This window comes from Petaurus breviceps, unplaced genomic scaffold (genome assembly GCF_028583685.1).
Source record: "Petaurus breviceps papuanus isolate PSGF00001 unplaced genomic scaffold, PetGlider_PUasm1.0 37, whole genome shotgun sequence".
NCBI classification, from domain to species: domain Eukaryota; kingdom Metazoa; phylum Chordata; class Mammalia; order Diprotodontia; family Petauridae; genus Petaurus; species Petaurus breviceps.
Genome location: NW_027186296.1, coordinates 27,177,156 through 27,192,646, shown reverse-complemented (window position 1 = coordinate 27,192,646; position 15,491 = coordinate 27,177,156). Strand labels below are relative to the sequence as shown.

Genomic DNA, 15,491 nt, shown 5'->3' with positions numbered 1-15,491 from the left:
ACAGTTTCTTATTATTCAGAAGATTACTTTTTATTTTTATAACTTGATGCCACCATATTTCAGCCTTTCCTCCATGTCAGTTATATTAAAAAAAAAAAAGACCAACACCTTTTTCCTCTCCAAGAAAGTCTTCGAGTTTCATCTGAAAAGCTGCTTTTCACTTGCTCATTTCAAAGAGCAAAAGTGTCCAGGTGTTAGAGTGTGGTTGTGTTTCCACCACTCCCAAACAGCACGCCTCATCAATATGTACAAGCCCTTCTAACACGAAGTTAAACGTACTGTTGGGTCTACTTGGGGCTTAATTTGGGACCGATGCCAGGAAGACATGGCTAATGATCTCAGTGGAAAATTCTCATTTTCATCCTTGCTGAAGATGTCAGGCCAGCCAAAGAAAACTGTAAACTTCCACATACACCTAGTTTCACTGTTGCAGAAAACTAATTGACTTTGAAGGCAATTACTTGGTATCTGGATCAAAGTTATATTCATCACCATTAATAATTATCATTAGGGGGGTGACGAGGTGTTGCAGTGAATAGAATACCGGCCCTGGAGTTAGGAGGACCTGAGTTCAAATCCAGCCTCAGACACAACACTTAGTAGCCATGTGACCTTGGGCAAGTCACTTAACCCCAATTGCCCTGCCCTCCCCCCTCCAAAAAAGCAAAAAAAAATTATTATCATTAACAACAACACGTATATAATGCTTCAGGGTTTACAACATGATTTTCTCATAATAATCCTGGGAGGTACACAATATATGCATGATGGCCCCCATAATACACGTGAAGAAACTGAGGATCCACTGTCACAAAGGTATCATTTTCAATGCAGCAGATACCCAAGAGGGAAGAGTTGTTGGTTTGTTTATTTTTTTCCTTTTTTATTTAATCTCAGCAAAAGTTCAGTTCTCACATTCCGGAAGAAGGAGAACTCATCCTTTTATGAGACTTGTAAAGAGGAGAAACAAAACACCCCCGAGAGAGAGAGAGAGAGAGGGCAAAACTGAAAACTCAAAATTACTGCTGCTTCTTTAAACTTTTAATCTCTTCTGCTATTCTTCCAAGAACTGTTCTTCCCATATCCAGTAATATCATCACCACTTGAGTGCTAGTGCTATTGCTTATTTATGATATAGTTAGTCTATGTTGATTGCACAGATTGTAGAAGGGTAATTTTGAAACTTACACAAAATCACTAATGCTCAGGTACTCAGGAGGGCTAAAAGAGATAACAAAAAGCAGCCTTGTCCATCACTTTCTGTCCCCAAGATTCTTCTCAGAATCTCAGGAGTTCCACAAATTACTAAGTGGGCACCATTGTTTTTGACACAACCTATCCAAAGCAAGATTCTTCAAGGATCTTCCATAAAACATAAATCCCATAAGAGGATTTTATACCATTCATGTCTTTGTATCTCCAGGACCTAACAATCTGACAGTATGGATACAGTGCTGGTCCTGGAGCCAGGAAGACCTAACTTCAAACCCAGCCTCAGACACTTACTAGCTGTGTGACTCAATTGTAAAACAATGGTAGCAATAGCACCTACATTGCAGTGTGGTTGTGAGAATCAATTTTTGTAAAATTCTTTTTTTTTCTTTTTGGAGGGGGGAAGGCAGGGCAATTGGGGTTAAGTGACTTGCCCAAGGTCACACAGCTAGTAAGTATTATGTGTCTGAGGCCAGATTTGAATTCAGGTCCTCCTGACTCCAGGGCCAGCGCTCTATTCACTGTGCCACCTAGCTGCCCCAATTTGTAAAGTTCTTACTGCAGTGTCTATACAGAACAGGCACTGCACACTACGTTATTCCTTTTCCTAACAATCTTTTTTGCACATAGTAGGTGCTTGATAAATGTTTACTGAATTTGAATTTTCTTGTTGAAGAAAACCCTTTGTGAAGAATAAAAGAAGCCTGGAGACACAAGTTCAAATGACTTATCTGTAAAGCAGTAGAGATAAGAAGAAAATAGGGAACATATACCCATACACTGTCCTGGTGTATATATATAATAAAAACCCCATCACATCACAGTGGCTGGTAGCCTTCAGCAAGGAAGGGGCCATGCCTTCTACCCCACCTGTCACTGGAAACAAACTGTGCACAATGAGAATTTTAACAAACACTGGTTGTACAGACCGGAGGATCTGTTGTTCCCCTCTTGTGACCATCCCCTGAGACTTCTAGACAAAAGTCTAACTTGAACCACTTGACTCTTTATACAACTTTTAAATACAATTAAATTCTTAATGATGCAATTGGAGCTGTTAGAAAAATTGAGCAGTCTTTTGAAAGGAAAAAAAAAATCAACACCAAAGCAGTAATGACCCTGGAGGTTAAGTTAAAAAGCACTTCATCTCATTCCAAAAAGAAAAAAAAAGCATTAAAAGTACAGAACACTACAAAGAAATTCCCGAGGCCCAGCTAAGGATTTCCGGCAGTTAATACTTCATAAAACAGCCTTCATTAAAAAGGCTGCTGGCTTTTCTGATTATGAGTAGAAAATTAGAGGATCTCTCCCCTCCATTTGTGTTGCTCTGTCCTGCGGTGGCGACTGTTAGTTTCAATTGCCCACAGAGAATTTTTCTGCCCATGCAGGAGGAAGACTGGATAACTGGCATATATTAGGATTATGCAAGAAAATTGACTGGTTTTATTAAATAGAACCAAGCTATATGGAAGGCAGTCTTGCCCTTCAGTTGCCAAAAACCTCCACGGATTAACACTAAGGGCAGCTGAATTTTTAACATATGTAAATAAAACCACATTCCTGTGTTCTATTTTCTCTGACCTCATAATCTATTATAGTGGGTTTCTTCTAATGACTTTACCATGAACTTTCCCTGTAAAATTCTGTCTACTTTGAGGCCTAAATAACAAGTTTAAACAGGCAGGGGAGTTTTTCAATGCCTCTGGAGACAGCAACTGGGTACAAGGCCTAAGGACTCCCAGAACAATGCCATAAACATGACTCAAAAAAACTGCTGAAAATTCAGTTTGTGTTAAGGGGGAATGTCAAGAGAGTTTAGGCAGTAAACAGAGAAGGGGAAGATCTTGCACTGGCCTCCAGGATTACATCAAAATCCCCCTGTTCTTCGACATTCACACTGCATGTACCTAGGACACACACAACCTGAACTCCTATGAAGAGGAAGGACAGTGCTCCTGGGTACATCATAGGAACAAAGAATTGTACTAGATGTAGGGCTGGAAGGGACCTCCGAGGCCATCTAGTCTAACCCATTATTTTAGACATAAAAAAGCTGAGACCTAAGAAAGCCCAAGGTCACATAGACATAAGAAACAAGATGCAAACTCCAGTCCTAGAGGAGGAAGAGGAGGAGAAGGAAGAGAATATTAGATAATATGATAGGGCAGCTAGGTGGCACAGTGGATAGAATGCTGGACCTGGAACCAGGAAGACCTGAGTTCAAATTCCACTTCAGATACTTAATAGTTGTGTGATCCTAGGAAAGACATTTTGAAATTCTCTCAGTCCATTTTCTCATATATAAAATGGGAACAATAATAATAATGTCCACCTCCTAGGGTTATGGTGAGAATCAACTGAAATAATATTTGAAGCTCTATAAAAATGCTAGTACTATTTTCAGCAGCATTATTTCTTTTTGATCACCATTTATACTCTTATTTTTATTCTTCTTTCTTTGAGGATAAGGAAGGAAGGAAACAAGCATTTATTAACTATCTATGTGCTAGGCACCATGCTAGGTGCTTCACATTTGATCTTTCCAACAGCCCAGAAAGATAGGCATTATTATTATCACAGTTTTACAGTTTTGGAAATTTAAGCAAAAGAAGTTAAAAGTGACTGGCTCAAGATCACATAGCTAAGTGTCTGAGGCTGGATTTGAACTCCTGATTCTAGGCCCAGTGCTCAGTCTACTGGAATAGGAGAGAGTATGGTACACAGCCTCCTTCTTTCATGGCTAAAATACTCTAGAAAGTTCTAGTATAGATAACATCCTCAAGATGATATTCCTCATAGGGTGGCTAGGTGGTGCAGTGAATAGAGCACAGTCTCTGGAGCCAGGAGGACCTGAATTCAAATCCAGTCTCAGACACTTACCACTCAACTAGCCGTGTGACTTTGGGCAAGTCACTTAACCCTAATTGCCCCTCTAAAAAAAAAAGATGATATTCCTCTATATCTACCCCAAAATGTTTTTTTTTTGAGACCTCTAAATTATCCTTAAATACCATGTAGAGTTCAGGTCAGGTGAAAGCCCCAGGCCAGTTGTCAGCTGCAGGCCATACCAATCTCTTGAGAAGAGAAACCTGAAGCCTTTCCAGATGTGAGACATGATTAAAGCAGAAAGAGCAACAGGAGACTTAGTCTAAAAGCTCAACAGTTTAATAGTGAAAGCAACTGAATCCTTAACATGTGTAAATAAAATGAGCTTCAACATCACCACCCAAATCACACTCCCTCGGTGTCACACTTTCTATGATCCTATAATCTATGCCTGATGGGTTTCTTCTAATGACTTGCCAAGATCATTAAGGAGATTTCTGCTTTGTGGAAAAACTTGGCTCTATTTGTTGACCCCGTTAGGCAGAAAATGGAACACAAAGCAAGCTTCGAATTAAGCAGAGGAGATGCTATATAAAAGCAGAGAAAAATGCATAAAATACCCAAGTAAATCAAGGTACAACAGTAACAGTCTCCAAAATGCCCCAGTGTCAAGAGATAAATCAAAGAAGAGAGGGGAGAAGTAGTAAAGACAATGGCATATACCCTTTTAAAGATAGTCACTACATCAGAGAGAGATACACAGAGAGACAGATACAGAGTGAGAGACAGAGAGAGAGAGAGACAGAGAGAGAGATTCACTATGTTTTCTTTAGCATATGGGAGAATTCATGGGGGGAATGAAAGATATTCCTATGATTCCAAGATAAAAGGAATCAATAACTTTTTTGAAGGTAAATGAGTAAGTGCACAGAATGAATCATAGTGTCTGCCTTTTATAAGATCATAGGATCACTGATTTCAGAGCTGCATGGAAGCTCACAGGCCTTCTACTGCAAATACTTTCATTTTACAAATGAGGAAACTGAGACCCAGAGAAGGTAACTGATAAACCCATGTTCACACAGGAAGTAACAGAACTGTTATTTGAACTATGGTCCAACTGTTAAATGAGGACACTAATACCTGGGCTTAATCTACATCAAAGATAATATCATGTAAACATGATTTGACACAGAGACCTAGCATTAGTCCCAGAAGGGGCTCACTCAGTTGAAATCTGACCACCTCATAAATGAAGATACTTAGGTCCACAGTGATTAAATGACTCACTCATTCTTTGAGGTCCATAGAGATTAAATGACTCATCCTTTGCGACTCGGCTCAAATACCACCTTCTTCTGAATGAAGCCTTTTTTGATGCCCCCATAGCTAGTGCCTTTTCTCCCAAACATCCTTGTGTGGAACTAATTTATTGTATACATTTTTATGTTATCTCCCCTCTTAGAATATAATCTCTTTGTGAATAAGGATTATTTCATTGTTTGTACTTGTAACAAATACTTTGTACCTATCTGTGTTGTACTGAGCACATAGTAGCCATGTAATAAATGTTGATTGAATGATTCACTGACATTCTCAAGGATACACCAATGTTTTTAAGTAGAAATTCTAGGTTTCAAATCCAGGTCTTGTGACTCCAGACCTATTACTGTTTCCACTAGACCCAAGTATTTACATGGCATAATTAACTAACAATAATAATAATACCTAGAATTTATATAGTACTTTACAAATATTATCTTATTTGATCTTCACAACATCACTGGGCAGTAGATACTTTTATTATTCTTGTTTTATACATGAGGAAACTGAGGCAAAGGTAAATGGATCTGAATCAGTCTTCTGACCTTAGGCCCAGTGCCATGGCTATTGAGCCACCTAGTTGCACCTAGAAGTCTAAAATTAATTTTATATTTTTCCTCCTTTATTAGTGGACATTTTAAGATAAAACCAGAAGCAGGAAGAACTATGATGGTGTCATTCTCCAGGAGAAGTAGCAGGGCATTTTGTATAGACAACTGTTTTTGAAACCAGAAAAACCTAGATTCAAATTCCACCTCTGAAATACAGAGGCTATATGACCCTGGGCAAGTCACCTAGCCTTTCATGGCTCTAGGCAACTCCCTAAGCCTATAAGGTTGTAGAAAAGATGCCAACCAGCTCTGATAGAGACCCTCACCTGGGAATTCTCTAACCCTAGGAAATCCATCACAGGTCCAGTCCCTATCCTAAGTTACTCTTAGCCATTGGTGATGTATCTCTTCCCTCTCCAGCTAAGAAGGCAGATATTAGTAACCTGCAGCTCAGGATTTTATGTCCCAGTTTGAAATTAAAAAACAACTCATCCATCTCTCTCAAAAAGCACACAACTTTTCTTTTTTCTTTTTTGCTTTTTGGGGGGCAGTTGGGGTTAAGTGACTTGCCCAAGGTCACACGGCTAGTTTTTGTGTTAAGTGTCTGAGGCAGGATTTGAACTCAGGTCCTCCTGACTCCAGGGCCGGTGCTCTACACACTGTGCCACCTAGCCACCCCCACACAACTTTTCACAATTAGTCATGACAAGATTGCTGTTCCTTCCATAGTGGTCATCTTGCCTGGAAATGTTCTGTCCTTTTAAAGAGTAATAAGAACAGGCCAATAGCCAATGCTAAAACTGGCAGGACTCATGAATATCTACACCGGGGGTGGGGAACCTGCAGCCTGGAGGCTGTGCGTGTGATCTACATGGGATCAGCACATGATCTGCACCTTTATGCCTCCTTTCTCTTTTGAGGTAACTAGTAGGAGTCCTTAGGAAAAGAAAGCATCATTATCAGGAAATTCTTTCTGGTTTGAGAGGCTGGAACAAATGACTATGGAAATAGGGAAGGGAAGGTCATAACTGCTAGGGCTCAATATAAGCCCATAATCTTAAGAGTTGGAGAGGACTTCAGTGCCCATTTATCTCAACTGTCTACAAAACTTAGCGCAAGTTAATGAATAAATAAACATACATCTTCTGACGACATTTTTCATCTTTTTCAAGGAAAAATCGACCCCATAATAATAAGATGGTGATGGTAATGATGATGATAAATAGCATATGGCAGACAAAAGTTAAGCGACTTGCCCAGGGTAAAACAGCTATTAAATATCTGAGTCCAAATTTGAACTCACACCTTCTAAAATTCAGATCTAGTGCCCTATGCCCTGAGCAATCAAACTACCCCCTTATAACTAGATTTGAAGTCAGAGGACCTAGGTTCAAATTGTTCCTATGTTACTTATCACCTCTGCAACCTTGTATAATGGTAATGGGAATTTGAAGATCTTCCCTGTCCCTTGATAGGCTTAAGTGAATTTGAGGATGTTCCCTGATTTGAAAATAAACTCTGCCTTCTAATAGGCTGAATGTGGTCACATGGAGCCTGGGGTGGGAGACTTGTTTTTCAGGAACACCCACACCTTGTTACTTTGTGATTGGGCAGTGGGTTAGGAGGGTTGTGACATTCTCTGACTCTGGAGACAGTTATAGATACCGTGATGTGAAGTTTTGCTTTGGGGCTTACTTTGGGAAGAGTTGTGATTTGGCCAGATGAGACTCTAGGCAGCCATTGAGCCCCTGGCTTTGAAAACCCAGATGTTACTGCTTCTCTCTCTGTTAACTGGCAAGGTATGGATGTAATGATTAGACAGCTGGAAACCCTGTCTGCTGGTCTGTTTCTCTGTCTGTATTTTTTGTCTGCTTCTACCTTCTGTTTGTATTTTCTCTGAAGTTTTTCTCCTGAACTAGGTAAATGATATATGTTTGATTAAAGATTGTTAACCCCTTTTTGAGTTGCTTTCCTTTAGAAAAACAGATCAAAGAACCTGTGCTAGCAGCCATCCTTGGCTGGTTATGCTAAGGTGCTTGCTGCTACACCTTGTCAGGCAAGTCCACATGTCCATAATCTATAAAATGAGGGAGCTAGGCTAGATAGCCTCTAATGTCCCTCATAGCTCTAAATCCATTGTCTGATGGTCATGTAAGAATGAATGTATTAGTCAAAGATGACAAAAACATTTGTATACAACTCTAGGAGAAATCAAATTAGCATTTGAAAATACTTTAACCATTCTTCCTATTCCTATCGCCACCTCACTGATTGAATTAATGGACCAGGTTATTAATTAAGAAAGAGAAAATAAATCAATGAATTAGATATGCAACTAAAAAAAAGTACAAATGGATTAATGGAATAATATGAAACAAATCTGGAAAGAAAAGTTAAGAGTCAGATTATAGAGGGCTTTAAATTCAAAGATGGGACAGGTAGGTGGCTCAGTGAATACAGCACCGACCCTGGAGTCAGGAAGACCTGAGTTCAAATCTGGCCTCAGACACTTAACACAAAACTAGCTGTGTAGCCTTGGGCAAGTCACTTAACCCCAATTGCCCTATCTTCCCCCCTTCAAAAAAAAAAGAAGCAAAAAAAAAATTCAAAAATGAAGATTTCATGTTTAATCCTAGAACAGGGAACCACTGAATATTTTTAAACAGTAGAATAACAAACCAAAGCCTATCTAAAAAGATTATTTTTTTTTAACAGGCATGTGGAAAATGCAACTCTTCATGCACCAATATAGCATTATAACACCATATAGGTATTTAAATATACCAGAGGAATACAGCAAACCAAGTTAACTAATCTTATCTTTCATTGTATCAATTATGTCTATTATCTTCAGTTATGTTATATTAATTATACTATTTTATACTAATTCAACAGGAGAAATGTATATAAGATATTTGATACAATGTTTCCATTCAAAAATTTGAGCTACATTGGTGCCTGCTGGGTCAAGTAGTTAATATCGAAGCTAGGATTCGAAGCCAGTGGAGTGTGGTCTCCTCTACATCACAGTCTCTTCCTAATTCACTGTGCAGTGAAAGGAGTACTGGATTTGGAGGTCTAAGCTCTATTCCTTATTCACTGTTGTGACCATTGGTGAGGCTTTTTATCTCACTGGCCCTCAGTTTCTCCATGGTAAAATGTGTGAGTTTGACCAGATGACCTCGAAGATCCCTTCCAGCTGTAAAGCTATGATCCCATGATCCAATTCAACAAATATTTATTCAAGGACCACTTACGTGCAAGGCACAGTGTATGAGTCTGTGGATTGATTATTCTACCATAATTATAGTGACAACTCAAATGCAGTAAGCCCCTCTTCCCAAAAAGCTTCATGGTAATTTACTGTTTTTCAATTATGGAATGGTAATTGCAAATGACATGAAATGAAAACTCACTTTGTTTGGCACAATAATAAAAAGCCTGGGAAGCAGCTATATAACTGGGTTGTTATAATTTGGGGACAGTTACAAATAGCCATTCCTTGATTTGCCTGTCTTAGCCTTTTTTATATTTGATTTAATTTGATGGAGAAAAGTGAAACTGAATTAATTTTCATTGCTTTGGGGGACATAATTCTGATTTTCTCCCTAATTTCATTTTAGTGCAATAGCTGGTTTTAATTGTTATTGACCTTTATATCCATATATTATGGGGAAACAGTATTGATCTATCAAGGAAAAACATCTAATATTACATTTCCTTGTTTCATTTACATTTATTACCTACAGCCTTTGAATCTAGAAGTTTAATGTTAACAGGGTGGGTTCTGGATAGCATGCTCAAATGTAGAGAAGGGTGGCTGTAAAGTAGCCATCAGATCTCAGGAGACAGAGGATAGTGTGGTAGGAAGTGCACAAAACTGGAAATTAAAAGATCTGCTTCTGCCATCTAAAAGTCACATAACCTGTGAGAAGTCAGTTTCACTGGGCTTCAGTTCCCTCATTTTTAAATGAGGATGAAACATTTTTCATACCTACCTCAAACACTGTCATGATTAACAAATGAGAAAATACATTTGAAAACACTTTGAAAGCTATGAATCAGTACCCAGAAGTTCTAAAATTCTTTGGTCTGAGGGCTACTTTACATTCTTAAAAATTATTGAAGACCTCTCAAAGAGCTTTTGTTTATGTGAGTCATATCTATCAATATTTATTTCCCTTATAAGAAATTAAAATATCAGTATTATTATTTAAACAATTTTGACCTCAAAGACCCCTGGGAAAAGGTCTTGGAATATGCACCACATTTTGAGAACTGCTGCAGTATACAAAATGAAGATGGTATTGTTCTATGATATTTGTTGAGCAATGGTATTGTTCTGTGATTTAAGCCAGAGTGAACACAGTAATTTATAGTCCTATAAGATAAGATTGACATTATGCTACATTGCTAATGTTATAAATTTTTTTCTTTCTGGCTACTTGCATTACTTTTTTCTTGACCTGGAATTTCCAGATTGGGACTAAAATATTCCTAGGAGTTTTCATTTTGGAATTTCTTTCAGAAAGTTACAAGTGGATTATTTCCATTTCTGTTTTGTCCTCTTATTCTGATCTTTTATATTATGGCTTTCAGGTAGTCTAATAAGTCTTAAATTATCTCCTTGATATGTTTTTTTAGCTCAGTTGCTTTTCCCATGAAGTGCTTCATGTTTTCTTTTTTTTCTTTTCAATCTTTTGACTTTGTTTTTATTATTTCTCGATGTCTCATAGAGCCTTAATTTTGGCCAATTCTAATTTTCAAGGAATTATTTTCTTTAGTAAGGTTTTTCTACCTCCTTTTCTAAGCTGTTAATTCTCTTTTCACATCCTTGTTCCTTAATTCTTATTTATTTCCCCATTTCCCCCTCTATTGCTCACAAACAGTTTTTAGAATCATTTTCTACCTCTTTTTCTAAACTCTTGCTTTAGCTCTTCTAGGAATTGTTTTTGGACTTGTGTCCAAGGTGCATTTTTCTTTGAGGCTTTGTTTATATATGTTTGGAATCACTCTCTTCTTCTGAGTTTGTCTTGGGCTTTCCTGCTGCTGTATTAGATCTTTATAGTGATACTCTTTTTTGTTTGCTCATTCTTTTAGACTTATTCTTGACTTTGGAGTTTATGATAGTTATGGGCTATGTGTACTTCTTTGCAGAGGATATCTGTTCTGAGATTCCAGGTCCTTTTACATCTTGACCCTTTACAAGCTTGAGCTTTCACAGCTCAAGCATCCCTATTTTATAGCTGAAGAAACTAGGACAGGTAGAGGTTAAGTGACTTGCCTAGGGTGACACAGCTAATAAGTGCCTGAGACTAGATTTGAACTCAGGTTTGACTCCAGGCCTAGTGTTCTATGCACTACACCATCTATTTATGTCACACTTAACAAAGTCTGCTGTAAATATAAATTTTTATTATTATAATTATCAATATGTGTATGTATATGTCTAAATCTCCAGACTTTCTATGGGTACTAATTCCTCACAGAAAAGAAAAATACTGTGCCATGAGAAGAAAAAAGTTCAAGAACCACTATATTGGAGGACACTGAAAAATTGGGGGCCTCTCCTGTGGCAGAAGGTAAGTGGTATGAAAATAGTTGATCACTGATGGGAGAAGAGAGGTGTGACCTCAGTTTACAGAGACAAAATACTGTCAACGTCACCTCTTCCTGTCTGCTGTCTCTCCTTTACCTTCTCCTCAGACATTTTATTCTCAGTAATCTCAAAATCAGGTTCTCAGTGAAATCACTGTGTAGCATAGAGGAATGAAGTTGCAATGTTCTAGTTCGGTGAAAGGAAGTAATAACACCAGTTGGCTCTAGAGATACCAAGAGCACAGACCAACGGTGGAGAGGAAGATTTAGAGTTAATGCCTGAACACTAGGAAATACATGCCCATGGCCTTCACAGCAAGTCTCCTCTGAGAGGAAGTAAAAACCAAAGCCTTTTCTTAAGATGGTTTGGTACTGTGAGAGTGTTCTTAAATGTTGGGTGGGGCAATCTGCCAGAAAGGTCAGCTATTATTGTAAGTAAAACTTATGCCTTAGGAAGGTGAATTTTCCTTGGGTTTCCTTGGATCATGAGCAGTTACTTCAGTACTGAAAAAAGATTATGCAAATTCAATGTAGTCCTGCCTCTTCAATAAAGGATGAACTGTCATAGGTGGGCTATGAATATCTGGGGAACTTCTTTAAGCAGGACACAAGGTCACAACCCCTTCACACTTTACTGACCATTTAATGAGTTGCCATGGTCAAAAAAAAATTATCATTTAGTGGTTACCCTTTTGGTGATGAGCCTTTCCACATCTAGCTGAGATACCCGGTCCTCAGAAAACAGACTCATAATCTTATCACCAGCTCACATTCAAGCCTTTCCAGGTTGCCCAGATCAGAGGTTATGCTTCCTTAGCACATCCTTCAGAAACCCAAAATCTCCCTGCACAGAGGAGTCATTGAAGGAAGACTTTAAAGAAATATATGTTCTAACCCTCTGTCAGACTGTGGAGCTTTTAAGAAATGTGAGGCTAGAAAGAAGGACTATCAAAGTCATCAAGGTCATCTAGTAAAATCAAATCTTTGGCAATGAAGAGACTAAGGCCCCACAAAGCAAATGTTTACACAGGGTTTAAATCTAGAGCTCAAATATTCAAATCTAGCACCCTTTTCACTGCACCATGAGCTGAGAAGAAACAGTGTGATGTTCCAGAGAGAATGATGAGGTAGCAGAGAAAACAATAGTATGAGTTTCTGGTCATGGCTCTGCCATTAACTACTTAACCTAGGATCATCCCAGCAGAGACCATATAAATTCAAATATCTGGATTCAAACTTAGGAAGTAATAAATACAAGACTGAGCCAATGAAATATATTATTTTATTCACTCTATAGGAGATGGCTAGCTAATTGGAAAACTGTAATTGATTAACTTTCTGGAAATCAGTTCCTTGCTTATAAAATGAGAGGGATGGACCAGAAGATTGCTAAGGTCCTCTGTGGCTTCAAAATTCTATGATGCTCAGTGTTCTATTTCCTCTCTATCTTTCATCCAGGAACTAAATTGCAGGGCACATAAATATTACTAGGCCGATTTAAAAAAGAAAATAGATTTTCTACACCCTCATCATACTCTATTCAAGTATTACATGAAATTTCAAAATAGCTATCTTTTCATCTCTCTCTTCTTTCAACAAACAACATGAAAACGACTAATACACCTGTCAGAATCTGACAGGTTCAAAATCTGACAAAACCAAAAGCCAAGATTCAATTCTTTACAATGCTGATCTATGAAGGGTACAAGGTATTGATAAAGGCAATTAACTGCCCTGGAAGTTGATGACAAAAATGATGAGATCTCCAAAAAAGAAAAAGGAACTAAGTCAGGATGGAAAAACTATAGGGCAGGGATGAGAGATTTCTAGTTCTATTTCTTCTCTCATCTTCCATTTTCCTCTAGCCATTTAATAACCAGAAAAATACTTTACAATTAAAAATAAATAAATAAATGAAGTTAGAGAGAGCAAAAAAAAAAAAAAAACTTTACTCCAAACCAAGGATGAATGCTCTGAGTAAATGAAAAAAGGGTATTTTAGTAAACCTGGAATAATTTAAAGGATTTTTAGGATCACTATGGGCACATGAGTCTTTTATTCCCAAGCTCCCATGACTTTCTAAATTAATAACTAGGGGGCAGTGAGGTGGTACAGTGAAGAGAGCACCAGCCCTGAAGTCAGGAGGACCTAAGTTCAAATCCAGCCTCAGACATTTAACACTTACTAGCTGTGTGACCTTGGGCAAGTCACTTAACCCCAATTGCCCTGCCCTCCCCCTCCAAAAAGCAAAAATAAAATAAAATAAATTAATAACTAGAAAGAAAACTTTCATCCTTTGCGCATAATTGTGTTTGGTTTCAATGCCTAGAAAGAAGGTGAAAACATTTTTCACATTAACAGATGAAGAGATAGTAATTTATTTTTCTGTTTTTCAATCTTTTGTTTCAGTACCAAATTGATAAGTGCCCTGTTTTAAGACCCGCCACACACAATGTGTCAGAAAGCCCATAGTCAGTTCATTTACCTTGGTGGCTTCTTCTACACTCTCTCTCAGAGCCTGGAGTTCTGCATCATACTGCTCCTTGAGTTTATCCATCTCCTGATCATGGCTCGATACTTCTTCTTTTAATGCTCCCTTCAAGGCAGTGAGTTCTCGCTCTCGCTTTCTGAGCAGATCATCTTGCTCTTCTTTGGCTATTAAAACATCTTGTAGATCCCGCTTTGTTTGTAACAGTTCCTAGAAGAAAAAAAGAGGAAAGGGTTGGAGGAGGGCAAAACCAGAAACTTCTTAAAGTATAGAAAAACGATAATATTGGTGACCCACATTGCTGAGGAAATTAATTCAAATTAGAAACACCTGATGATGGGCTAGTGGCTATTTCAGAATCCTGTGCTAAAAAAGGTCATGTAGTCATTCTAAATTAATAGGAAATTCTAAGAAGAAAAGTCACTTGCCTGGAAAATTCACACTCTTTTGAAAGATTTATATTACTAATGAAAAGAAGAGCCTGTTCTTATCATATCAGAAGTAATTACTCTAAAATATTCCTCATACTCTCTGGGACATTTTTTTCCAGAGTTTATGCCCAGTGGGAGCTCAGAGGCAGGGCTATAGGATTTTAAAGAATTCTTTAGTGCAACTTTCTCTATGTGTGACCATGAACAAGTCACTTAACCTCTTGGCTTCAATATCCTCATTTGTATACTAAAAAGTATTGTACTAAATTATTTCTAAGATCCCTTCTCACCTCTAAAATCCTATGATACACACAGTGTACACTGTAACTGCTGCATTACACCGTACCTTTGAGAATACATTAAAGGCAGCTAATTTGCCAGTGTTGATAAGTTGATGAAAAAATTCTAATTTACGTTTCTCAGAAGCCATGACATTAGCTCTTTCAAGGGATCTTATAAAAGAACCTCTCTTCCCAAATGCTGCTGCAATTAGTCAGATGAGCTGATATCTGTTTCGCCTTGGAGACTGCACTGAGGTTATCTCTGAATCTTCCTTCCTAAATTACCATTACTCTCTTGGCTACCTGCTGGTTGCCAGACCTTCCTCTGGGTTCCCTGGAGGTAAAGAATTCCTGATGCCCCCTACTTGCATCTTCAGAGCAACTTTCCAGATTCTGACCCATTTCCTGCAATCATGTCTCCCAATTGTTTTGTTTTTCCAAAATTCTACCTTTCTTTCCCCTCTTATCTTTCCCAGGATGTGTCTGTGATGTGTTCTGCCTTGGCCTTTGTTAAGACTGGCAGCTCACAGCCTGGTCTTTATTAAAATTCTATTATCTAAGGCAGGCATTATTGTTTAAGGTGACAGTATCACAGTAGTCCAACCAGATTATAGAATCAACGCTCATCATTGAAGCTTATCAAAATAGGGGAAATGAAACACAAAGAATTTTCAAAAAATCAGCTTCAGAAACATGTCTTTATTGCCAATTACACCAGGCCACAGAATGAATGGAAAATATGGGGAACTTCCAGGACATCCTTCTGCTTAAAGATCACAAG

General features: G+C 38.1%; 1 protein-coding gene across 6 annotated transcripts in view; it reads right to left on the bottom strand.

Moving 5' to 3' along the window:
- CGNL1 (cingulin like 1) overlaps nt 1-15,491 on the bottom strand; it is a 210,554-nt gene that overhangs the window by 107,227 nt on the left and 87,836 nt on the right. For all 6 annotated transcript variants that reach the window (XM_069098141.1, XM_069098139.1, XM_069098138.1 and 3 more), the window contains one exon: nt 13,996-14,208. In XM_069098141.1, the coding sequence (XP_068954242.1) occupies nt 13,996-14,208 (213 nt within the window). The remainder of the gene's footprint in view (nt 1-13,995; nt 14,209-15,491) is intronic.